Here is a 27661-nt window from a genome sequence, read left to right as displayed (position 1 = left end):
AAAGGAGTTCTGGAAGGCTGTTATATGGAAAACGGGGTTTTGAGGAGGAAATGGAGACTGCCTCATAGACCTGCAGATGAAGACTGGACAGTTGTTGAACAGATACTGGTACCACCTGAATATCGCCAAGGATTATTAAGGTTAGCGCATGACATTCCTTTTGCAGGACACAGGGGCATTCGGAAGACCAAATCACGCATAAGCCGACATTGTTACTGGCCAGGTCTTACAAAGGATGTGAGATAATTTTGTAGGACATGCCATACCTGTCAAATGGTGGGAAAACCATAACCTACCATAAAACAGGCACCACGTTCCCATGTCAGTGATTGAGGAACTATTTAGCGGGGTATTAGTAAACTGTGTAGGACCCTTGCCAAAAACAAAAGTGAGACATCAGTACATACTTACTATCATGGATATGGCTACTTGATTTCCAGAGGCCATTTCTTTGAGGACAATTACTGCTAGAGTAGTAGTAGAAAAGTTAACCCAACTCTTTACAAGATATGGGTTACCACTTGAAGTTCAATCAGATCAAGGTTCTAATTTCATGTCTAGGATATTTGAAGAAGTCATGGGCAATTTGGGGATTAGACAGTTGAAATATTCAGCCTATCACCCACAGTCAAAGGGAGCTTTACAGAGATTTCACCAAACTCTCAAAACAATGAATAGAACATACTGTCTCAAATATCCACATGACTGGGATAAAGGACTAGACTTTCTTACATTTGCAACCAGAGACTCACTGAGTCTACAGGTTTCAGCCCTTTCGAATTGGTTTATGGATATGAAGTAGTAGAGCCTGTAAAACTTATAAAAGACAGATTCTTGGAACAAAAGAATGGATCTTTGATACTAGTCTGTGTTCTGGGAAAGGCTTATGAAAGCTTGCGGTGTAGCTCAGGAACACCTTCAAGCATCCCAAGCCAATATGAAAACTTGGACAGATAAGAATGCAAAAGCCTGTGATTTTCAACCAGGGGATGAAGTATTAGTGTTGTTACCATTACAGGGAGAACCATTAAAAGCACGATTCAGTGGTCCAAATAAAGTAATCAAAAGAGTGGGTAAGATAGATTACTTGATCGACACCCCTGATCGCCAGAAGAAGAACCCCTTGTGTCACGTCAATATGCTAAAGCAATATTATCGCAGGGAGGAGGATAATCCAGTACAGGTATGTCAGGTAATCGGGACTGTTCAGAAGGAAAAGGATGGTGAGGATGAGGCAGAAGCAAGTCTAGGAAATTCTCAGATTGAACCTCCAGCTATCAGATTAGCCAATACAGAATGGCTCGGAAAATTAGACAACATGCTTTTGCGCTTAGAGCAAAACAACAATAACCAGGCTTTTCACAACGTTTAAAAGAGTTTGTATGGATAAGCTGGGCTGTACAACCTTAGCCACGCATGATGTGGGTATAGGGGGAATCATTCCTTTAAAACAACATTCTTGTTGCTTAGGTTCAGACAGGCCCAAGTGGAAGCAGAGGTACAATGCATGCTGAAGGGCAGCTTAGTTGAACCTAGTCAGGACAGCTGGAATTCGCAGGGGGTCTTGATGTCTAAACCTGGTGGGTCGGTTCAAACTTGCATAGACTCTAGAAACGTCACTGCGATAATGAAGGAAGACTCTTATCCAAATTCTCATTTAAAAGACTGTATGGATAGAGTGGGCAACACCATGTGTCTTAGACAAATATGTTGGAGGGATACTGTCAAATTCCTTTGACACCCCAAGATAAGGAAAAGTCAGCTTCTGTTACACCGGACGGGGTTTTCCAGTATCAAGTGATGCCACACAGGTTAAGGGGTAGTCGAGAAACCTCTCAGAAAATAGTGAACACAGTAGTGGCCAGTGTTCCTAGCTGTGGAGTTCACCTGGCTGAGGTGATGGACAATAGGGACACTTGGAAGGAAAACACGAAACAACTGGGAGACTATGTTTAGAAGGTTGAAAGGGGCTAATCGGGATAACCTTTGTAAAATTTAAAGCCAAAAATGTTTTGATGGAACTCGTTGCTGTACTTATTTCACTTTAGAAAAATTGTGTGTATGTATATATATATATAGATATATATAGATATCTATATCTATATCTAATCATCGGGGGGAAAAAAAATTGTTAGTGTTTTATCAACTTTTATTTTTTAAATTGTAATGAAACGCATTTCGGGAATGGTATTCCATTTCACCAGGAGCAGAGTTTGTCACGATCCTGTGTTCCTTTTTCTCTCCTCGGGCATTATCTTGGTGTGCCTTTAAGGCTGTAAAAGATCAGTACTTCTTTCAGGCAGCAAGCTCTGGAGTCTGTGAGCCAAAGTGCATTCTGGTTGCCAGGCAACAACCATACAGGGAGAACAGAACTTCAATGTATCTGCTTTGACTTTGAAACTAGCTGGCAAAAAACTGGTTTTTGTCAGTTGACAGCCTGTTCCAGCATGTGAAGGAAGAAGGAAAGCTCTCTCCTAAGTCAATTTAAACCCTGTGTCGTTTCTCTCTCAAAATTCTAAAAAGCTTCGAGCCAAATTAATTCCTTAAAGAAATAAATATAAAAGATTTTTATTCTTTCACAACAAATTATTGATCTGCTGTTTTCATCACTGGGAAAAAAAGAGTAATACTACAACTGCTGAACTGAACTGCTGAATTCCTATCTTTGGAAGGATCTTCACATTCATCGGACCTTGGAAGACTGCAAGTGAATTTTGACTATTGCATTAGAAGACTATTAATCAGGAAGCGTAATCTGCAAAGCCTTTATTTTTTCTAATTTTTCAGGCAGCTAATTAAAAACCAAACTACTGTTAGTTTGAGTATATGTATGCGAATGTGGCAGTTAAATTTTTAAATAAGTTATAAGGTCTTTAGATATTTAATTAATAGTTAATTTGTTGATATCTAAAGATACCTGGTTTGGTTCACCTCATTCGGGGGTTACTAAATTGTTTCAACTTGGCTGCTGCTTTCTTCGATTTGGAAAGCTTAAAGAAATATGATGCGACCTGTGGAGTGACGGGACTGAATTGACAGTGCGTTGCTCCCACTGCGATCAGAATCATATATTTTGATTTGGGGGCTTTGTCCGGAGCGGTGGTAACACTGTTTGAAAAAGAGCAAAGGAGTTCTCCCAGTATCCCCTCCAATATTTATCCCTTAACCAACACCTAACAAGAGATGACCTTACATTGTGCACTCTGGTAGAGATCAGGAAAAGACCCGGATGTGGATTTTCTATCAAATCTGGCATCAAATGCCTGGACTTCTCTGGATATGGAGACCATGCTTCTGCACTGGACTACATTGAAATAAACTGTAAGACTCTGCTTCTGTCTATAATCTACTGCTCTTCTTTGATCTGTGAGCTTTGGATAGATCTGGAAAAATCTAGATCCTCTCAAACTTGGTTTCAAATTCCTGGACTTCTCTCGACATCAAGGCACGCATCTGCTGTAGATTACATTGGCTATACTGTAAGGCCCAACTTCTGTCTCTGATTTGCTGCTCTTCTGCGATACTTAAAGTAACTTTTGTCAGTTTACTGCCCTTCCCCCACTACTGTGATTGAGAGATTTCAGTCTCCTGCTGAGCCTGTGATTGGCCATTGGTTATACTGGTTTTTCAGCTTCAGTCTGTTCCTGGCCAGAAAATCACCAGATTGGGCCGAAGAACAAACCTCTGCTGCTTCTGGATTTTATGGTGTCCTGAAATTTCACCACCATCTTTCTGATCCTGCAACTGACTTTGTACACCGTTTGGATCTTCATTCCTATGAAAATATCTCCATCACTGCATCCTCCTATACTCTACCCTCTATTAGCTTCTGGACTTCACTCACTACACCTATCTCCGAACTTGGATAACAGCTCGTCAATGCTCCATGCTGGACTCCACCCTACCCAAGTCATCGTTGTCCCACCATGGGACCCCCAACTTTATCTCTGGACTCCTTCCTATTATCTCCTATCTATTTCCTATGTCCTTTTTACTATCAGGTTTTTATGTATTCTAATTTTTATGTAACTAGACCTACGTAACTTGAGCTTTCCCTAAATCCATTCACATGCGCATTTTGGCTACTGCTCCGGACCCAAGCCCATCTCTCTCTTTCCACTTTTGCTCTTTTTAACATATTTTCTCTTTACCTTTCCTAGACCCCTCTCTCCCATCATTATTCCTCCTTTCACTTCTCCCCTCTCAGGTACTCTGCCCTCTCAATTCCCTACCCCAACCCTTCAGTACTTCTTGACCTTCCAGCTCTCCTGCCGCCGTCCCAGGCTTGACTCCCTCTTAGATAAACCTGCAGATTCCCTCTGTGCCTCTCTTGGCATTCTCCGAAGGTCTTATTTGAGGCACTGGGCGCTGGCTCATTAAAAGCAGCAACCTTAATTGCCCCATTCTTTCTCATAAACCTTCCAGTCCAGTGCACCCCCTATGAGATGATCTTGTCAATCTCCTTCCTATGCAGCTCACCCCTCGCACTGCTGACCCCTTGGACTCTGCCAGTGGATCAGCTCTCACCACCCCTCTGCGCATCTCCCTCTAGGATGTCCGTTCATTTGGGAACAAGGCCCTTGCCATTCATGAACTATTGTGGATAATTGCATGACATCATGACCTTACGGAAACCTGACTGAGGGGCGATGACACCTTTCCCCTTAATGAAGCCTTCTGCCTTGCTACATCTTCCACCACTTGCCCTGCCAAGACCGTTGTGGTGGAGGTTTGGCGCTCATCACCAGGTCACACCTTGGCTTGACCCCCTACTCCTCTGGCACTTTCTCCTCCTTTGAACATCTCCACTCTCATTCACAATCATTGTTCCCTACCACGCTCCCAAATTCAATAAAAAATTCTATCACTGAGATATCTTCACTGCTTTCCCCCTGCCCCCAGGGTCTACATTGAACAACTTCTCATCCTCGATTTCAACATCCATCTCAACTCATCATGCGCTCTCTCCTCTGAGTTCACTGCCCTCTTATCCTCCCTAAATCTCTTCCTCCATGTAAACTCCCCAACCCATATTCACAGCCACTCCCTTGGTCTTGCTCATCACATTGTATGAATCACAGGTAAGGCCATCTCTGGCCACTTCCTTGTATCACACTCCATCCACATCCCATTTCCATGCCCCAACCCTACCTCCCTTCTGTATTGTCTTGGTAGAAAACTATCCCCCAATTCATTTACAATTGCACTTGCAAAATCCTAATTATCTAGCCTTTGACGCTCCATTTGCCACAACATTTCTGCAGTTACTGAAGAAGAGTCATATCTGACTCAAAACGTTAACTCTGTTTCTCCCTCCACAAATGCTACCTGACCTACTGAATATTTCCAGCACTTGCTGTTTTTTGTTTCTGATTTCCAGCATCTGTAGTATTTTGCTTCTATTTCTGCAGCTACTGATTTGCACAACCACACCCACACCTCCACCTTTTGATGTCCTAGTCCCCAATAAAACCATTACTGTCTCTCTCACCCTTGCTGCTCCCCTTGGTATGATCCTCATCTCCGCTTCCTTAAGTCCAAGGGATGCAGACTTGAAAGGATATGGTAGACAACTGGTTTAGCCATCCACTGCCAATTCTGACTGGGCCACTTAAAACATTATTGGGTACTGCTCTTGTCTGCCACAACTGCTCACTCTTCCAGGATCACCACGAATGCAAAGATAATCCCCGGCTTCTTTCCTCTACTGCAAACCATCTTCTTAAACCCCTCTCCCCTCCACCCTCACCTCCAACAATAAGTGCAAGGAGCTCATGGACTTCTTTGTTACTAAAATCGAGGCCATCTGATCAGCTGCCTCTGTCACGTCCCTCCATTCCACTAGCCCACCTGGCCAAAATTCCTCTAACACTCCCTTGGCCCCAGCCCTGAACTCTCAGCTTTCTCTAGTTTCTCTCCTATCTCCCCTCATGCCCTGTCTGAGCTCATCCTGTCTGAGACTCGCCACCTGTTTCCTTCACCCTATTCCCACTAAAATACTGACCGTCCAACTTCCCTTCCTGCTCCACATGTTAGCCAATATTGTTAGCGGTTCTCTCTCTTCAGGTTTGTCCCTCTCTCCTTTAAACCTACCTTCATCACACCTCTCCTTAAAAAAAAAAAAACCCTTGATCCCACCGTCCTTGCAAACTACCAACCCAACTCCAACCTTCCTTTCCTCTCCAAAGTCCTTAAACGTGTTCTCCCTTCCCAAATCTGTTCCCATCTGTCCCAGAACTTCACGTTTGAATCCCTCCAATCAGGTTTCCGCCCTGCCATAGTATTAAAACCGCTCTTATCCAAGTCACAAATGACACTCTGTGTCTCTGACAAAAATAAACTATTCTTCCTCGTCCTTCTCCACCTGTCTACAACCTTTGACAAGGTTGACCATAGCATCCTCCTCCAACGTCTCTCCATTGTTGTCCAGCTGGGTGGGACTACTTTCACCTGGTTCCATTCTTATCTATCTAATCGTAGCCAGAATATCACTTGCAGTGGATGCTCTTCCTGCTCCCATACTGTTACCTCTGGTGTTCCCCAAGGATTGATTCTTGACCCCCTCCTATTTCTTAGCTAGATGCTGGTCCTCGGTGACATCATATCATCCAAAAGCACGGCGTTAGTTTTCACACATACACTAACAACACTCAGCTCTACCTCACCACAACCTCTCTCAACCCCTCCGCTGTTGTCAAATTATCAGACTGCTTATCCAATGTACAGTACTGGATGAGCAGAAATTTTCTCCAATTAAATATTGGGAAGACTGAAGCTATTGTTTGTGGTTTCCATTCCAAACTCCATTCCCTAACTACCAAGTTCATTTATCTTCCTGGTGTTACGCCAATGTGCTTTGTTGAATGATAATTTTCTTTAATCCACTGACTGGAGATCTGAATTAATTTTTTTCTAAAGACATTTTTAAAAGACCAGCTAAATGGATGATTAAGCTGGCAACTTAAGATGATCACCTAGTTTGCAATACTATATCCTAGATTGTGAAGGACTGTGAGGTCGGGGGGCAGGGGCGGGGGGGGGGGGGGGGGGTGGACAAAATGGCTGCATTTCCCAGCAAGAACCAAGACCCAGGAAGTTAAGAGAACTGTTTGTTCTCTTTCTTTTAGCAAGAAGAGGAAATACTGCCAACTGCTATGTTTGAATCACTGAATGACTGTCATGTGACAAGACCCTCCCCATCTGTGGTTTTAACCTGGTGTTTTCTCTGCAGCAGAGGAGAAGCAACTGGACTTTGACACATGCAGACCTAAGTGGGGGGTCTCTCTCTCTCCCTCTCCATTCTAGCTTGAAAGCTTTCAATTCCTGTCTGTTGACTGACCATAGTGTGCATACTCCAGCTACAATTAGAATGCCTGTTGGAGGAAATCATCCGCATTGCTGTCTCCAAGAGCCCAACCGACCCAGTCATCTACCACTTCAAACTAAAAGCGTCAGGACCACTGAATTCAGCTAGAAGCCAGTTGAATCATCAAACACCAGACTGTATACCCCTTTTTCCTATGTACTCCTAACTCAATCAATCTACCCTTCCCCACTCTGTCATCTATTTGTGTTGTGTGTAAACCTCCAGCGTGTGTGAGTGAAAGGTTGTCACATTGTTATTTTTGGTTTCTTTGGGCCTCCTTATCTCGAGAGACAATGGATATGCGCCTGGAGGTGGTCAGTGGTTTGTGAAGCAGCGCCTGGAGTGGCTATAAAGGCCAGTTCTGGAGTGACAGGCTCTTCCACAGGTGCTGCAGAGAAATTTGTTTGTCGGGGCTGTTGCACAGTTGGCTCTCCCCTTGCGCCTCTGTCTTTTTTCCTGCCAACTACTAAGTCTCTTCGACTCGCCACAATTTAGCCCTGTCTTTATGGCTGCCCGCCAGCTCTGGCGAATGCTGGCAACTGACTCCCACGACTTGTGATCAATGTCACACGATTTCATGTCGCGTTTGCAGACGTCTTTATAGCGGAGACATGGACGGCCGGTGGGTCTGATACCAGTGGCGAGCTCGCTGTACAATGTGTCTTTGGGGATCCTGCCATCTTCCATGCGGCTCACATGGCCAAGCCATCTCAAGCGCCGCTGACTCAGTAGTGTGTATAAGCTGGGGGTGTTGGCCGCTTCAAGGACTTCTGTGTTGGAGATATAGTCCTGCCACCTGATGCCAAGTATTCTCCAAAGGCAGCGAAGATGGAATGAATTGAGACGTCGCTCTTGGCTGGCATACGTTGTCCAGGCCTCGCTGCCGTAGAGCAAGGTACTGAGGACACAGGCCTGATACACTCGGACTTTTGTGTTCCGTGTCAGTGCGCCATTTTCCCACACTCTCTTGGCCAGTCTGGACATAGCAGTGGAAGCCTTACCCATGCGCTTGTTGATTTCTGCATCTAGAGACAGGTTACTGGTGATAGTTGAGCCTAGGTAGGTGAACTCTTGAACCACTTCCAGAGCGTGGTCGCCAATATTGATGGATGGAGCATTTCTGACGTCCTGCCCCATGATGTTCGTTTTCTTGAGGCTGATGGTTAGGCCAAATTCATTGCAGGCAGACGCAAACCTGTCGATGAGACTCGGCAGGCACTCTTCAGTGTGAGATGTTAAAGCAGCATCGTCAGCAAAGAGGAGTTCTCTGATGAGGACTTTCCGTACTTTGGACTTCGCTCTTAGACGGGCAAGGTTGAACAACCTGCCCCCTGATCTTGTGTGGAGGAAAATTCCTTCAGAGGATTTGAACGCATGTGAAAGCAGCAGGGAGAAGAAAATCCCAAAAAGTGTGGGTGCGAGAACACAGCCCTGTTTCACGCCACTCAGGATAGGAAAGGGCTCTGATGAGGAGCCACCATGTTGAATTGTGCCTTTCATATTGTCATGGAATGAGGTGATGATACTTAGTAGCTTTGGTGGACATCCGATCTTTTCTAGTAGTCTGAAGAGACCACGTCTGCTGACGAGGTCAAAGGCTTTGGTGAGATCAATGAAAGCAATGTAGAGGGGCATCTGTTGTTCACGGCATTTCTCCTGTATCTGACGAAGGGAGAACAGCATGTCAATGGTCGATCTCTCTGCACGAAAGCCACACTGTGCCTCAGGGTAGACGCGCTCGGCCAGCTTCTGGAGCCTGTTCAGAGCGACTCGAGCAAAGACTTTCCCCACTATGCTGAGCAGGGAGATTCCACGGTAGTTGTTGCAGTCACCGCGGTCACCTTTGTTTTTATAGAGGGTGATGATGTTGGCATCGCGCATGTCCTGGGGTACTGCTCCCTCGTCCCAGCACAGGCAAAGCAGTTCATGTAGTGCTGAGAGTATAGCAGGCTTGGCACTCTTGATTATTTCAGGGGTAATGCTGTCCTTCCCAGGGGCTTTTCCGCTGGCTAGAGAATCAATGGCATCACTGAGTTCCGATTTGGTTGGCTGTATGTCCAGCTCATCCATGACTTTTTGGTTTAGGTACAATAAAGTTAACCTCTTTCTTAACTCAAGAAAACCTGTTCGACAGGTTCTTGTTTGATTGCTTACTTGCTATAATCATAATACCTACTGAATTGGCCAGTACATCTACTTTAAAAAAGAATTATACCTGTTGTGGTCAAACAAGGATGGAAAAGAAGGAAGTCCTTCAACCCTTGCTCACTTGACCTTAACACTGGCAACAGTCTGAGATTAAGCCAGTCTATTTGCAACCTTGCAACCCAATATTTGACACCAAGATGAGCTTCCAACATCGTATTACTACCATCAATAAGACCACCTATTCTCACCTCCAGAACATCACATGACTTCATCCCTGCCTCAGCACACCTGCTGCTGAAACCCACAGTTGTGCCTTCATTACCTCAAGACTTGACTATTCCAATGCATACCTGACTGGACTCCCACATTCTACCCTCTCTAAACTTGAGGTCATCCAAAACTCTGCTGCCATTCACCTATCACCCCTGTGCTTGCTGACCTAGACTAGCTCTGAGTCAAGCAACATCTTGATTTTAAAATTCTCATCCTTGTTTTCAAATTTCTCCATGGCCTCATCCTTCCCTGTCTCTGTAACGTCCTCCAGCTCCCTAACCCTCCGTGATATCTGAACTCCTCGAACTCTGGCCACTCGAGCATCCCCGATTGGCTGCGCCTTCATTTGACTGGGCCCTATGCTCTGGAATACTATCCCAACATCTCTCCGCCTCTCTACCTCACTATTCTCCTTTAAGACACTCCTTAAATTCAACCTCTTTGACCAAGCTTTTGGTCATCTGACCTAATATCTCCTTATGGCTTGGTGTCATATTTTGCTTTATAATGCTCCTGTGAAGCACCTTGGGACATTTTACTGCATTAAAGGTGTTATATAAATGTAAGTTGTCATTGTTACCTCATTGTGCAGTGAGAGCTCTCACATAAAGCAAACAGGCTGTTGCATTTTCTACATTACAATAGTGACTACGCTTCCAAAGTTCCTCATTGGCTGTAAAGCACTTTGGGATGTCCTGAGGTCACGAAAGGCGCTATATAAATGAAAGTTATTTTTTTCTCATTTTAAAAAAAGGGTTGTACATAATCTCTTCGGCCTCCTTATCTCGAGAGACAATGCGTAAGCACCTGGAGGTGGTCAGTGGTGTGTGGAGCAGCGCCTGGAGTGGCTATAAAGGCCAATTCTAGAGTGACAGGCTCTTCCACAGGTGCTGCAGAAAAATTTGTTTGTCGGGGCTGTTACACAGTTGGCTCTCCCCTTGTGCTTTTGTCTTTTTTTCTGCCAACTTCTAAGTCTCTTTGACCCGCCACACTTTAGCCCCGCCTTTATGGCTGCCCTTAGAGCAGAGAAGGCTGAGGGGGGACATAATTGAGGTGTACACGATTATGAGGGGCATTGATAGGTTAGATAGGAAGAAACGTTTTCCCTTAGCAGAGGGGTCAAGAACCAGAGGGCATAGATTTAGGGTAAAGGGCAGGAGGTTTACGGGAGATTTGAGGAAAAAAATTTCACCCAGAGGGTGGTTGGAATGTGGAATGCACTGCCTGAAGAGGTGGTGGAGGCAGGAACCCTCACAACCTTTAAGAAGTATTTAGATGAGCACTTGAAACGCCATAGCATACAAGGCTACGGGCCAAGTGCTGGAATATGGGATTAGAATAGCTGGGTGCTGGATGGCTGGCATGGACACGATGGGCCGAAGGGCCTGTTTCTGTGCTGTATTACTCTACGTGAATGCACAGAGTGTGGTTAATAAGACTGGTGAGGTACAGGCGCAGATTGAAATGTGGAAATATGATGTTGTGGCTATGACAGAGATCTGGCTCAAAGAAGGGCAGGACTGGGTATTATGTATTCCTGGATACAAAGTGTTCAGGAAAGATAGGAAAGGGAAAAAAGGGGAAGAGCTGGCGGTATTAAGGAGCGGTAGAGATTAAAATAAAGAAGAAAAAGTGTGCTTATGACAGATGTCAGGTAGAAAATACTATTGAGAACCAGGCTGAATATAGAAGATCCAGTGGGGAAGTGAAATAGAGAAGCAAAGAGAGTGCATGTAAAGCGACTGGCAGCTAGCATTAAAGGAAATCCCAAAGTTTTCTATAGGCGAATAAATAGTAAAAAGGTGGTAAAAGGACTGGGGCCGATTAATGACCAGAAAAGGGATTTACACATGGAGGCGGAGGGCATAGCTGGGGTATTAAATGAATACCTTGCATCTGTCTTTAGCAAGGAAGAAGATGCAACCTAGGCAATATTGCAACAGGAAATAAGTCCGACACTTAGAAGGGTTTAAAATTGATAAAGAGGAAGTATTAGATAGGCTGTCTGTTCTTAAAGTGAATAAATCACCAGGGCCGGATAAGATGCATCCAAGGTTACTGAGGGAAGTGAGGTTTGAAATCGCAGAGGCACTGGCCATATTTTTTCAGTCTTCTTAAGACTCTGGGGTGGTGTCAGAGGACTGGAGAATTGCAAACATTGCACCCTTGTTCAAAATGGGTGTAAAGATAAGTCCAGCAACTATAGGCCAGTCAGTTTAACTTTGGTGGTGGGGAAGCTTCTAGAAAAAATAATTTGGGGCAAAATCAATAGTCACATGGACAAATGCGAGTTAATTAAGGAAAGCCAGAATTGGATTTCTTAAGGGAAAATCATATTTAACAAACTTGCTGGAGTTTTTTGAGGAGGTAACAGAGGGGGTTGATGAGGACAATGCTGTTGATGTGGTGTACATGGACTTTCAAAAGGTGTTTGATACACTGCCATCCAACAGACCTGTGAGTAAACTTGTAGCTCATGGAATAAAAGGGCAGCAACATGGATTCGAAACTGGCTGAGTGACAGGAAACAGAGTAGTGGCTAATGGATATTTTTCGGGCTGGAGGAAGGTTTGTAGTGGAGTTCCCCAGGGATCAGTGTTGGCACCCTTGCTTTTCCTGATATATATTAATGACCTAGACCTTGGTGTACAGGGCACAATTTCAAATTTTGGAGATGATACGAAACTTGGAAGCATTGTGAACTGTGAGGAGGATAGTGTAGAACTTCAAAAGGATATAGATAATTTGGTGAAATGGGCAGACAGGTGGCAGATGAAGTTCAGTGCAGAGAAATGTGAAGTGATTCATTTTGGTAGGAAGAACATGGAGAGACAATATAGAATAAAGGCTACAATTCTAAAGGGAGTGCAGGAGCAGAGGGATCTGGGTGTATATGTGCATAAGTCATTGAAGGTGGCAGGACAGGTTGAGAGAGCGGTTAATAAAGCATACAGAATCCTAGGCTTTATTAATAGGGGCATAGAGTACAAGAGCAAGTTGAACTTGTATAAGACATTAGTTCGGCCTCAGCTGGAGTATTGCGTCCAATTCTGGGCGCCTCGCTTGAGGAAAGACGTGAGGGCATTGGAGAGAGTACAGAAAAGATTCACGAGAATGGTTTCAGGGATGAGGAACTTCAGTTATGAAGATAGATTGGAGAAGTTGAAGAGAAGGCTGAGCGGTGATTTGATCTAAGTATTCAAAATCATGAGCTGTCTGGACACAGTAGATAGAGAGAAACTGTTCCCACTCGTGAAAGTATCGAGAACGAGAGGGCACAGCAAAAGTGACACGAGGAAAAAGTTTTCCATGCAACGAATGGTTAAGGTCTGGAACGCGCTGCCTGAGAATGTGGTGGAGGCAGGTTCAATTGAAGCATTCAAAAGGGAATTAGACAGTTATGTAAAAAGGAAGAATGTGCTGGGTTATGGGGAGAATGGAACTGAGGGAGTTGCTTTTTCAGAGAGCCAGTGTGGACACGATGGGCCAAATGGCCTCCTTCTGCGCTGTAACGATCCCCCACACTCGCTTTCTCCACCGGTCCTGAACTCCTTCTGTTAACGTTGTCACTGTGTACAAGGCGCACGCGCCGGTGCCAGAGCGGAAGTGAGGTCAGAGGGTGATTTCCACCCCCCCCCCCCCCCCCACACCCCGGCTGGTGTTCGTTGCTGTGGAGAAGCGGAAGTGATGATTGTTAGTTGCGCGGCGGTTGGAGCGGAGATGGAGGAGGAGCACAAGGAAAATCTTCCAAGGGCGGCGGAGAGTGGCTTGGGCCCGGGATCAGGTCAGGTGAGGCAATTAGTGTCACTGACTCGGAGCCGCATGCAGGGGCTCGTGATAGAGCGAGGGCCCAACGTGGCCGGGGAGGGAGAGGAGAATAGACAGCGAGTGAATTTGTAAACTTTATAATCCCAGAGACACCCCCCACCACCCCCATAATCCCGGAGACACCCCCCCTCTTATAATTCCGGAGACCCCCCCCCCCCCCATAATCCCGGAGACACTCCCCCCCCCACCCCCCCCCTTTTATAATTCCGGAGACACCCCCCCATAATCCCAGAGACACCCCCCCTCTTATAATCCCGGAGACACCCCCCCATAATCCCGGAGACACTCTCCCCCCCCCCCCCCCCCTTTTATAATTCCGGAGACACCCCCCCATAATCCCAGAGACACCCCCCCTCTTATAATCCCGGAGATCCCCCCCATATAATTCCGGAGACACCCCCCCCCCCCCCAATAATCCCGGAGATCCCCCCTTATAATATCCTGGAGACGATCCCCCTTTATAATTCGAGACACCCCCCCTCTTATAATCAGGTAGATCCCCCCTTATAATTCCGCAGGCACCACCCCCCCCCCCTCTTATAAACCCGGAGATCCCCCCCTTATAATTCCGGAGACACCCCCCCCCCCCCCATAATCCCAGAGAGACCCCCTTTATAATCCATTAGGCACCCTCTCTTGTAATCCCGGAGACTCCCCCCTTGAGATCCCGGAGACCCCCCCCTTGTAATCTCGGAGACACCCCCCCCCCTCTTTATAATCCCAGAGATACCTCCCCCCCCCTTATAATCCTGGAGACACCTCCCCCCCCTTTATAATCCTGGAGGCGACCCCCCCCTTATAATCCCGGAGGCGACCCCCCTCTTATAATCCCGGAGGCGACCCCACCCCCGCGTACTCCCGGAGACCCACCCCCGCGTACTCCCGGAGGACTCAACCCCCTCTTATAAACAGGGAGATTCCCCCTTTCACCCTGAAAGCCCCCAATTTATAAACCTTGAGACCATCTCTCCCCTTCCCCCCCTCCCCCCTCAAAAGTACTTGATTGGTTGTAAAGTGCTTTAGGTCATCCTGATGTTGTAAAAGAAACTCGGTAAATGTGATTTCTTTCTTTTTAATTAGTGCCTAATTTTGTACGTTATTGTGAGTTTGTCATTAGATGAACCTATGAACCTTCAGTACTGCGCTGGTGTCAGTCTAGATTAGTGCTCAGGATCCTGAAGTGGGATTTACACCCACAGTCTTTGGGCACTGAGGCAAGAGGTCATCTCATTGAAAGATCAGATTGTGAAGCCTTGGCAGGGCATGCTGAGAGGCTGTTTCCCTTGGCTGGAGCGTCTAGAACTAGGGCGCATAGTCACAGGATAAGGGGATGGCCATTTAAGATTAAGATGTGAAACTTCTTCCCTCATAGGGTTGTGAATCTTTGGAATTCTCTAGCCCAGAGGGCTGTGGATGCATATATTCAAGGCTTAGATCGATAGATTTTTGGATTCTAAGGGAATCATGGGATCTGAGGATTTGGTGGGAAAGTGGAATTGAGATCAAAGATCAGGCATAATCTTATTGAATGGCAGAGCAGGCTTGGGGGACCGTATGGCCCTACACCTGCTCCTGTTTCTTATGTTCTTCATGCTATCATCAACCCACAACTGACGCTGTCCATTTCGATGAGTCCACAAGTTTTTTAAGTGGGAGGAGGGGAAAATCTGGTAACTGGGTTTGTCCATTTCAGAAATATTTCAACCTTGTTACTTCCCCTGTTTGTGTGCACAATTTTGAAGTGTGGAGCACTATAACTTCTCAATTTGGGCCACTGAGCAGGTACTGAATTAAAAACAAAATATGCAGGTCAGACAGCAATCTGTGAAGAGAGAAAAACAGAGGAAATGTTTCAGATTGATCTTTCATCAGAACTGGGAAGAATTAGAGATGTAACAGGTTTTAAGCAAGTACAGAGACGGCAAGGAGGGGAGGATAGAACAAAAGGGACGCTGCTGAACTAAGTTCCTTTTGCAATTGCAAGTTAACCTATTAATTGGATTCATTACTTGCTTCAAGACAATTGACTAGGGTTCAGAGTTTGTGAAACTTGCACATTGAGTGTGTGTACCTGAAGTACGTCCCTTAACTTTCTTGAACCAATGAATATGTTGTAAAGTTTTGCAATGTTGTGCCATAGGCATGATCAGTCTAATACCTGGATTGACCTCTGAATACAGGATGTTACATAGAAGCCGGTGACAACCGCAACATAAGTACGTATTTTCATGAAAGTTGTTTCACAGCATGAAGATAATCATGCTTGTACTTACAAAGCATCTCTGAAGGATTCTTTTTCACTTGTATTAAAGGGTTCACTCAATCTATTATACTTTATTATACTTATTAAAAAAAAAACCATTACACTAAAGATGTTGAAAATACGACTGTTCGTGATTTACTTTGTTATTTGTGACCTGGAGTCGTGTGTGGAATAGGTTTGTGGCTTAATGATGCATTTGGATAGCAGTGTCCCCAAAAATGCTGGATGTCTATCTAAATTCTGAAGTTTACTGCTATTATGAGTGGCTTGGCTTACTAAGCATTAAATTGAGTGACAGATATTGGGCGAGTCCCTTGTGTTAAAGTGACAACTGGTGCTGTAGCAGTTCATTAATTTACCACTAGACTATCTGAGCTGTCAGTGTCCTGTAACTTCATCAGGTAAGTCAGGGGGGAAATCCCATATCTTTAGGATCTCTGCAGGTGAAATATAATATGGCATCTTATTTTTGATTATTTTTATTGCTATTTATATTAATGTGAATTGCCATTGAAGCTAAAGCCTCATTAAAAATGTCCCTTTTATAAATGAAAGTTTGAGTGAATCTCAGTTGCATTGCTGCAGCCTTAAACAAAAATATTTAACAGTAATGTCCTTGACACGTTTTTTAAAAATTCCTGACTGCGAGGAGTGACAAGGTCCAACAATGTGAGGGGCAGAACTTGTTTCTCACTCATTCGCACCCTTATCTCTGTGTGCGCGGGTGTGTGTGTGCCTTGCGCTCTCTGGTCACACTTCTGCGCATTCATCATGTTATGTGCCGTCCTATATTGACTTCTGATCTTTGTGGAATTAATTTTGGACTACTCGAACAAAGACCAAGCGTAGATAAGATCAGTCAAATTGCCACCTCCTGTGCTGTAAACTGTTAAAATTCAAGTCCATCATCAGCTGCCAAACTGCTTGCTCTCAATTTGCAATCAGGAATTTATTTTTCCCCCCTTGTCAGTATTATCTGTCCTGTAACACTTCCCGTGAAAACAGTTGTTCTCCATGATGTCTTTTATTCTAGTTGTACAGAGTTGGCACTAATACTTGTTCTAGCACCAAACTAACCTCTTATACTATAGTGTAGCAAGTCAGCGATAGTTGTTCTTAAGCAGAATAGTAAGCACATTCATGTCAGTGTTATATAAAAAAAAGATTGGTGGGAAGGAGAGATTAATGCATGAGTAAAACTTTGAAATGGAGTATTCTGTCAAAAAGAAAGATTTGCATTTATATAGCACCTTTCATGACCACAGGACATCCCAAAGCGCTTTACAGCTGATGAAGTACTTTTGAAGTGCAGCCACTGTTGTAATGTAGGAAATGTGGCAGTCAATTTGCACACTGCAACCTCCCACAAGCAGCAATGTGATAATGACCAGATCATTTTTTTGTGTGGTGGAACTCGCTGCCCAGAAGGGTGGTGGAAATGGAGACAATCAGTGACTTCAAGAGAAAGTTGGATGTCCACCTGAGAGAAATAGACTTGCAGGGCTACAGGGATTGAGCCGGGGACTGACTTCATAGCTCTGTGGAGAGCCTGCATGGACTTGATGGGCCGAGCGGCCGCCTCCTGCGCTGTAAAGGACATTATGACACTATGATTGAGGGATAAATATTGGCCAGGACACCAGGGAGAATTCCCCTGCTCCTCTTTGAAATAGTGCCGTAGGAATTTTTACTTGCACTTGAGAGGACAGACGGGGCCTCAGTTTAACATCTCATCCAAGAGCCGGCACCTCCAATAGTGCAGCAGTCCCTCAGTGCTGCTGTGGAGTATCAGCCTAGATTTTTGTGTTCAAGTCCTGGAGTGGGACTTGAACCAATAACCTTCTGACTCAGAAGCAAGAGATACCAACTAAGCAATTGTATAAACAATTGAGCAATGCTGGTACTTCAACCTTCATGGCCTCTTTTGGTCTTTGTGATTTCTGTTAGCTTGTCATGAGCTTGTTGTTTCAGCACTGAGCATCCTTCCTGTGACCTTGTATGTGAGAAAGTAGACCTCAACCAGAATGGATGCAGAGAGCAGGGTGAGCCCTGACCTGGTGAATATGTAAAACTGAAGAATTTGAAGTATTTCTACTTTTGACATTGTTTTAATTATTGCTGAATTATGCGGAATATCGTGCTCTGATGCCATGCCCATCAGCAACCAGAATGAAACTCATTTCACATGCAATCCTTTCTAGCCAGTGGAGAGAAGAGGCTTTCATTTGGCAGCCTGGGTCTTGATTTGAACCTGGTCCTCTGAGGGGAATGTCCATTGCAACACCCAGTACCCTCTGTCTGAAGACCTGTGCTTTCACAAGAGATCTCAACCTCTATCCTGCATTCATTGGGAGGGAGATAGGCAAAGTGTGGTCCCACAGGGCAGGAATATTTAGAGTAATGCAACCTATCATTTTGTGCTTCTACCAACCAGGCAAATGATAGTATTGAAGGTGGAAACAAAATTAACCCAATATTTTTTTGGGAGGGGTAGAGAATGATGTGCCTGACAATATCATATGATATAACTTATCATATTAAACAATTGCAAAATGGCTAACTTTTGTGAAAGCAGTGGAAATATAGAAGTTAATTTTCTTGCTCACCCTCTGCCACACTGACAGCAGCATCTGCCCGGTGGGGAACAAAACATCTGTTTTAACCATCTCCTCCCAGCCTTTTTGTTCCTATTTCTGAGTAATGCGTGTGTAATTGGTATCATGATTTGCATGTAATGTAGTGTGGGCTATTCTTTATTGTATAAGCTGTGTGTTTTGTAAACAAAGATCGCCTGAAGTCTGTTAAGACAGCAGTACTGCACCTGCCATGTAGCATAAGCCATTGACAACTGTCACTGATCGTTCTGATGTCTATTTGCCTTTACTTCAGGTGAAACAACGCAGCAGACTTGATGGACAAGAACTGCCAATGAAAGCTACTCCTACTGCCTGTGTTAAAGACTTCAGTGACCCAGTCTACAAAGAAATTGCTGTCACAAATGGCCATATCAACAGGATGACTCGCGATGAGCTTCGCACAAAGCTAGCGGAGCTCCATCTGGAAACCAGGTGGGTGTCATTCTGGCTGATGATGAAGAAAGGAATAAAACACAAGCGAGTGAAGCTCCAGGGAAAACTAACAGCCTGGTTCTATTAGAATTATGTTCTTATGAAGTTGTAAAAATTCTGTTAACGGTGCAATATAAATGCAAGTTACTCTGCCTGGGGGGGGCGGTTTGAGGTGTTGAAATCTAAAATTGTTACTTTTGAAAATGAGCAAATAAACATTTGCTCTATGCCCAGACTAGATCAATGCACAGATTTTCCTTGCTTGTTTCTATAGCTAAATGATCTACTATTGTTCCTATAGCAACAAATTTACTAATAAGAGTAAACTGTGGCTTTCTTTACCTCCCCTCTTTCAGTCTAGTCCAATGTATCTAGGATTGGCTAAGTTGTTTAGGTAGTAGGTTTTATTTGTAAAAAAAATACAAACCATAATCTAAGGGTGTCCACGCATTTTGTTCTTGGGTGTCAAAGAGCCTCGGGGCGGGGACTCATATTTTGTTTAATGTACATTTGCATTAATTTATTATTCCTCTGACAAAAATGCACCACCTTAGCCTATCTTACTGATTTTGTTTGAGTTATCTATGTTACTAACACTTGTGCAAGTAGCCATAATTATATTAACTGTTCTGCAGAAAATGATGCACAAGGAAAATACTTAAATTGCTATTGATGAAATATATAGGTGTGAATAGATGATGCATATTATTAATTAAATGTATTTTTTTTCCTTGTCTTTAATTCTGTATGTCACTCTCTCCTTGTGTGTGTCCATCTTTCACTTTTTGTCTGTATCTCATGCTCATCCCATTTGTTTCACCCTCTCGCTTCCTGTCTCTGCCTTTGTCTCACTCACTTTGTGTTTGTGTCTCACTTTGTGTTTCTTACTTATTTTTGCTCTGTCTTGCCTACATTCACTTGTCTTTGTACCTCACTCTCTCGCTGGCATACTTTAGGGGAGTGAAGGATGTGCTGAGAAAGAGATTAAAAAATTACTACAAGAAGCAGAAACTAACTCAGACATTGCTAATCAGGCCAGAGTTTTCAGACACTTATTACGATTACATCTGTGTCATTGACTTTGAAGCAACGTGTGAAGAGAACAACCCACCAGAATACTTGCACGAAATTATCGAATTTCCCATTGCCCTCGTGAATACTCGCACACTGGAAATTGTGAGTATTCTTATACACCACTTTATACACCATGCATGAGATTTAAATAAAGAACCTGCATCTTATCATAAACCAAAGCGCTCCACATCCAGTGGTATGCAGTCACTGTTATGTAGGAAAATGTGGCAGCAAGATTCCACAAATGAAACATGGCACCTCTGATGCAGTACTCTCAGAGTACTGGAGAGAAGCGTAGATAATAGGGCTTGAACTCCCAATCTTCTGACTCGGGCTAGAATGTTACCAAACAAGCCAAGGTGGCACTTAAACTCTTTAAATGAATTGAGATCTTTACTGTGAGGTTGTTTTATTTTGCCCAACAGTTTCCTTTGCAAAGTATTACTTTTCCATAAGGTGTGCCTGCCTAATACCATGTTTAATTTTCTAAAAATGCAGTTGCATTCCAGTGGGGTCTGCTTAATGACAGCTTGTCTGTGAAACCTTTTTTAATCAGTGTAGAAATTGGGGCTGAATCACTGTAGAGTTGACGGCAGCATTGAGAGCTCTAATCGCAGCATTTTGGGGAACGGGTTCCAGATTTCCACTGCCCTTTAGGTGAAAAACTGTTTCCTAATTTCACACCTAAATGGCCCAACTCTAATTTTAAGGTGATTTCCTCTCGTTTCTCATTATTCTTCTAATTTGTTCTTTGTGGGACCTTTGTGCACATTTAGCTGTTGTGTTTGCATGCGTCAAAGTAGCTGTGAAGCGCTCTGAAACATCCTGAGGATGCAAAAGGCGCTATATAAATACAAACGTTTCTTTAACTGTCAGGCTGTGGGAGGAAGGATTTCCCAGGGCCACAGAACTGGAAAAAGTACTAACACAAAAATACCTTTTTGTGCTATTTTCAAGGAGGATACGTTCCAGGAATATGTCAGACCAGAACTAAAACCCAAGCTTACAGAATTTTGTACCAAACTCACAGGCATTACGCAGGTAAGCTTATTCATTTGAGAGTAGTTTTAATTTGTTCAGGTATGATTTAAAATTATGATTTTATTTTTTAAAAATCAATCCTGAATGTAAAATTTTTGCTTCAACTTTTTTCTCCGTTTGTCAGAAGATCTGACGGACATGGTTTATATTGTCTAATAGTGGCATAGTGAGAGTAGCCAATTGAGATTTGAAACTGTTTAGTAATTAAACAAAATGAGAGCTACAGCTTTTAAATTGCATGCTTTCTGTTGTGTTTGTAAAAAATCCCTTGAATTTCAAGGTAGAATATTAAATTAAAACATGTGCACGCTTGAGCACAAAACTCTGTTGATAGTCTCAGCCTTGTAAACTAAGAAATTGAGTAGGGCATTCCTCAGTGGCTTACTACATTGTTTAGTGTTGGCAAAATTCTTGTATTGCACATTGGTAGATGAACAAAGTTGGAGTTCTATGTCGTGTTTCTGTCACACTTGTATAATTCCCCCCCCCCCCCTCCCCCCCATTCTATATTCCTACATCCACATCTAGAAAAGAAATAGTTTAGTATAATTTTATAAGAACAACCGCAGATTGTATAACTTTCAAATGGGGACTGAAATATGACTGCTCGACTTCTTTATTTATGCCCCACCCCCACCTGAAAACTACTTGGTCTTAACTTTCTTTGTGTAGCACTACAAGAGATTGAATATTAATGTATTAAGTCTTGCATGTAGTGTGCAGTTCTGGAGGTGTGACATTTTCTGACTTAACATGAACAACTTTATGGGAGATTTGTTGGTACTAAACATATATGGGAGAGACTTAAAAAAAAAAAAGGAGCTGCGGAGCCTAAAGTGACAAGTTTTTGTTTCGTGTAGGTTTTTTAATTTTTTTATTTGTTCATGGGATGTGGACATGGCTGGCTAGGCCAGCATTTATTGCCCACATCCCATGAATGAATAATTTTTTTTTTAAACTACACAAAGCAAAAACTTGTCACTTTAGTCTCTGGTGAAGGTCATTCTTTCAGCCCTCTTCAGTGTGCATGTTTTGTTTCTTCCAGGATATGGTTGACAAGGCAGGGAGTTTCCCAGATGTTCTTCAGCAAGTAGTTGACTGGATGAGAGAGAAGGAACTAGGAATCAAGTGCAGATATGCAGTGTTAACTGACGGGTATGTCGTACACCCTCATAAAACATATAAAACAAACAATCGCACTGACATTCATCACAGAAGAAACAGAATGGATAAATGTGAGGAATGCAAGATTAGATTAGTTTGATTACCATATAATTTTGGCATGGCATAGAAATTGCACTTTAAAAAAGAAACTTCAAGTAGCAGCGCCTGCTAATTTACAATGCAGTGTGGTTCAGTCAGTTATCCTGCGTACACTGTTCTTGTACACAGTATACAAATTCTCCTGCAACCGGGCACCCAATATACTTTTGATATCAGAGCTTCATCAGAATCACATTTTCTTGGTATTGAGTAAATACCTATCATGGATTTCATTAATGCACAACTAAGGACATTCAATTCCTGTCAGTAAAAAGGGAAAAAAGCAACTTATGACTTTTTTCAGTATGATCCTTCTTCAGACCTATTCTGCTGGTCCAATATCCAGAACTGTGGAGGTGATCATCTACCGTTATGCATCTTAAATTCATAATTGAGTTTCCGAAAACCATTTAGATTAGATTAGATTAGATTAGAGATACAGCACTGAAACAGGCCCTTCGGCCCACCGAGTCTGTGCCGAACATCAACCACCCATTTATACTAATCCTACACTAATCCCATATTCCTACCAAACATCCCCACCTGTTCCTATATTTCCCTACCACCTACCTATACTAGTGACAATTTATAATGGCCAATTTACCTATCAACCTGCAAGTCTTTTGGCTTGAGGGAGGAAACCGGAGCACCCGGAGAAAACCCACGCAGACACAGGGAGAACTTGCAAACTCCACACAGGCAGTACCAGGAATCAAACCCGGGTCCCTGGAGCTGTGAGGCTCCAGGGTTAGATATGGTTTTAAAAGTCGCTTGCTCTGTCTTGCTCTATTCAGTGTGAAGCACTCGTGTTGTGTCTTTCTCTAAGTGACTGACTAATACAACATTGAAACTTTCCCCCCAAAATTTTAGCTCCTGGGACATGAGTAAGTTCTTGAATGTTCAGTGCCACCTTAGCAGCATCGAATATCCACGGTTTGCAAGGAAATGGATTAACATCCGAAAAAGTTATGGTAACTTCTACAAGGTTTGTGATTTGATTTGCCTGGTGTTATGTCCAGTAGAACAATTAACTTCAAATTTTCATTATATCGTACAGCAGACATGTTCAAAATGTAACCCATGGACTATCTACTAAACCTCCTGGCCCCTGACATCCAGCCCTCGAAGCCTGGGCAAACGCAATCCTATTTGTGTTCGTATTTCCTACTTGCAGGTTTATCCTGTTTGAAAATCATGGGCCCAGAGGTTTGAAAATAGCTCTTATCTCATTGACAAATAAATCCCAACTCAGAATCCCAAGATCTGTTGATACCAGCAGTTAGATAGATCTACAAGTTAACGGGAACAGAGATTTAAACTAAGTGTACCTTGATGCTCCATAGTCATGCACACTTACAAGACCAACGAGGTTAAATATTTGGGCTGTCCTGCTGTTTGTTATTTGCATATCCAGAAAACGGGTACTGACACTGAACTTAATTGATTGTTACTAATTTAAAGCTTATTGTCAGAACTGGTTATTGGAAAATAAAACTTTAGAGCAATAAATTTGGACGGAATGCGATCATTTATGAGACAGTCACAATGAAGACCTCACTGTGTGGTTTGCACTCTATGAACATGGCAATTTCATCATTAACTGCTGAGCATTTAAAGCAAATGTGAAGGATGAATGTTTGAAAGAGAATTGCCAAGCATTCACTTTGTCTGCTTAAACCAAGTACAATAGGAACTTTGTTCTCAATATTGGGAAAAACGTTGAATCTGAGCCATGCAGTCCAATCACTACTTATACAGTTGTGTTGCACTGATTAGTGTGCTGACCACTGGTCTATATTTATGCTGCAGGTTTTTCTGGAGGCCACCTGTAAGTTTCCCTATACCACGATGCTCTGTAAACTGTAATGGCCAAATCTAAAGACACTAACCTAGAAATTCAGGCGTGCCAATTTTGCGCATGCAGGGGTGCGCAGAGACCAATCCCTGTGTCTGAATGACAAGACCTGAGGTGCCCCGTTATTGGGCCTCAGGCCTCATTTACAAGGAGCTGGCGAGAGCAACAGGCAACTTGCAGGTGAAACGCGGAAGATCGGGCCGCTGCTGGTGAAGCTCTGGTAAGTGTGGAAGGGAGGAGTGATTGGGCCGGGATGTAGTGGTGGCCATCTGGGTGAAGGGAACGGCGAGGCTTGGTGTCCATCAAGGGTTGGGGAGGGAGCAATTCCAGCAGCGGCTCACATTCTATGAATGTGGGGACTGGCTTTCCAAAGGATTGTTTACGTTTCCAGATTGTGCTGAAATGCGACTGAATGCTGACCAGATTGATAGAATGTGGATATGGATCTGGGGATGTTTGGACCTGAGAGTCAACAACAGTGGTGTCTGTGGTCTACGGTGATGGGCCTAATGAGCTTGTGTGGTCATAACAGGGCTAAAATTTAACCATTACTTCATATTTGAGCTGTGGTTAGAAATATAACGGTGAATTATTTTCACTTTGGTAGTCGCTATTCAAACCTTTTAATAGAGCTAAGCCCAATGGAAAGATGAAGAAATAGTTTAATAAAATGTAATTCTGCAGTGCATCGAAAGAGCTGATTGTTGAAAAACTGCAGCGAAGCTTAAATTACTGTGCACTGCTGATTGCTGGGCCAATCTCCACCCTTAAAAACACAGGAGGATCTTTAAGCATTAGGGCTCTGTAGTTTTTAAGGTTTGCTATTTTGCTGAGATCAGTACTGTTGATGGGAGCATTGACATTGTTTACTGCTTACAATGCTCCCCTGTGTAGCTGGAATGGCCATTGTTATGCAGCTGTCTCAGGTCTGTAGATACAGGAGTAGGCTATCCAGCCCTTCGAATTTGTTCCACCAGTTAATCAGATCATGGCTGATCTGTACCTCAAATCCATTCATCCACTTTTGATCCATATCCCTTGATACCCATACCCAACAAAAGTCTGACGGTCTCACTCTTGAAAATATCAATTGACCCAGAATCCACAGCCTTTTTTTCCACTCTCGCTTGCCCTGATAACTGGTTTGTAAGGCCATCAGAAGGCAGTTAAGTTTCAACCACGTAGTTGTGGGCCTGAAGTCACATTTAAGGCAAGGGTAAGTGGCAGGTTTCCTTTCACAAAGTTTATGAGTGAATCAGTTGAATTTTGATTGCAATCTGATGGTTTTGTGGTCACTTTGACTGCTTGTGTTTTAACTGAGCTCTGTTGGACTATTACAGATAATCTACACAACTGAGACATTTTTGAAAATGCCTTAATAATATGGTTGGTATTGTCACCTTTAGTGTTTGCTGAAATCTAGCACATACCCATGCGTTTTAATTAACTTTTTGAAGCATTGTCATTGCACAAACTTCAGCAACTAAACTATGTACTTTGCAATGCCATAAAACATGCCTCAATGCTGTCTGTGCATAAAGTGCTCCTGTCACTTTGAACTGAGTTGGGTTGATTATTGCTGAATAACTCATTCTTGCAGGTTGCATTTTTCAAGAAATTCGTTTGATTCCAGAAAAAAAAATTCTACTTGACATCAACTGCATCACTTTTCCCTAAAGGCGCTTGGGGAAGTTTGAGTGATCTTGGTCCAGGCTTCATTTTGTACAAATTTGTTTTTTGACCGTTACACTTGTCTGTTTTTGACTGACGCTGTGGCCATCTGCCTGCAGGTTCCCAGGACTCAGACCAAACTCGCATCCATGCTGGAAAAGCTGGGAATGAAGTATGAAGGGCGGCCTCACTCTGGGCTGGATGATTCCCGAAATATCGCTCGTATTGCTATACGGATGCTCCAAGATGGATGTGAGCTACGAGTGAATGAGCGGCTGCATGCGGGGCAGCTGATGAACGTGCCCAATACCTCCCCATTGGAGAGTGCTCCTCCTCCCTATTCACCATGGCAGAAAATCTAGACAACAGAATGCTCAGGGGGCGGGGCCAAACTGGACTCCATAATGAGCCCCAGTCAGTTTGAGGGAGCAAGGCATTCTGTCTATTTGCTGGCAGCTGCAAAAGACTCTGTTTTTTAGAAATTGTCTCATTCAGAAGCACCAGCAGGAGTTTGTGCTACATTTCTCAATTGAGTCACACGATTGCCTGTTAGGTTTCAATTGTGCTATGAGACTTAATGTACAGTATAAACTGCTGGAAGGTGGTGAGGTGAGAATTGGCCAAATTCAGCTTAATCCTTTTGAACTAGACTTTTTTTGTAAAGAAAAAAAACCTTCAAAAGCATTGTTTTAGAATAACCCAGCTTAGCCTTTTTGCATCTCGTGGAGTTTAAACTTGTTGAAATTATTGTGAAGTTGTCACCTTTAAAGGAATCGCATAAGCATTTGATTAAAGAAAAGCATTGCATCTTAATTCATAGTCTGACTCGCCCATCCTAATGTCACGCGAAATCTGTGTAACTTAAAGGAAGCCAGGTATCAGCTTTATGCAGTCTTAAAATTTATCATGAACAGGGGCATTCTTGTTTGCCTTGCATTAGGCAGATGAACTCTACATAGTCATGGTATGATTTTTTTTTTTCCTGCTGTGCTAATGTACCAAAATAATATACAGCCCAAGCTTGTGAAATTTGATCAATTTAATGGGACAGAAAGCTTCAATGTGGTAACCATCTCCATCAAACATGTGGCTGCAACCTGTACATTGCATGGTCATTTTGTGTACTCTTCATCACAGAGGAATTTGCTCTCTTCCCTCCCACACTTCTGACACTTTTTGTTTGCTGCAAATTGTTTCTGGTATTAATTATATCCTGAAATCTTTGATATAATTTTATGCCAGTTTGAACATGTATATCTGACTGGCATATTTACACTGCAATGCTTTAGATCTCAGACTTTTTTTATTACACACTTAATATTTTTCCTTTCCACATCTCGTCACATTTTAATATTTTACCCAACTTCTGACAGTGACTGAGAAAGCAATCAAATTTCCTGTGACAAAGTCACTCCGCACTTACATAAGAATGGTGTAGGTTGACACGCCTTTTGACCTTTCCTGTCCTTTAATTATCGTGTTTGAGAGCAGAAGCTCACAGGAGAGAGTCTGCTATAAGTGTTAATCACTGCACTTGTGCCTGTGTTATTTGCATTAACTATAATGGTAAATTCAGCTACTCCTCATTCTCAGAGCTGTACACAAACCGGGCAGGATCAGAAATAAGGGGCACAACGCTAGTAGCATTTCTCCAATCCACACTTCGACACATGGTTCCCTGGTGGGAGTCCAGAATTTATCCTTTAATTGTTGATTCATTTCTCCATGTGAAAGTTTGAATAGATTAGAACTTGTTACACCTGTTCAGTGCCTTTGTTTGGTTTTGTTAATTAAAGGCTTATTTTAAAATG

General features: G+C 43.3%; 1 protein-coding gene across 4 annotated transcripts; it reads left to right on the top strand.

Annotated features, from left to right (window-relative positions):
• On the top strand, positions 1–27661 carry eri1 (exoribonuclease 1). Of its 4 annotated transcripts, none has more exons than XM_068030351.1 (7): positions 1–140; positions 18768–18946; positions 19903–20122; positions 20978–21061; positions 22107–22216; positions 23195–23309; positions 25970–27661. In XM_068030351.1, the coding sequence occupies exons 2-7, from the start codon at positions 18807–18809 to the stop codon at positions 26210–26212; spliced, it is 912 nt and encodes a 303-aa protein (XP_067886452.1). In that variant the 5' UTR covers positions 1–140; positions 18768–18806; the 3' UTR covers positions 26213–27661. The 4 variants fall into 4 exon arrangements, with proteins under 4 accessions (XP_067886452.1, XP_067886450.1, XP_067886453.1 ...); XM_068030349.1 differs by lacking the exon at positions 1–140 and adding an exon at positions 13440–13576; XM_068030352.1 differs by lacking the exon at positions 1–140 and adding an exon at positions 13484–13571.

Source organism: Heterodontus francisci, chromosome 4, assembly GCF_036365525.1.
Source record: "Heterodontus francisci isolate sHetFra1 chromosome 4, sHetFra1.hap1, whole genome shotgun sequence".
In the NCBI taxonomy this organism is placed as follows: Eukaryota; Metazoa; Chordata; class Chondrichthyes; order Heterodontiformes; family Heterodontidae; genus Heterodontus; species Heterodontus francisci.
The sequence above is the reverse complement of the archived record's forward strand: the minus strand, read 5'-3'. Positions and strand labels throughout refer to the sequence as shown.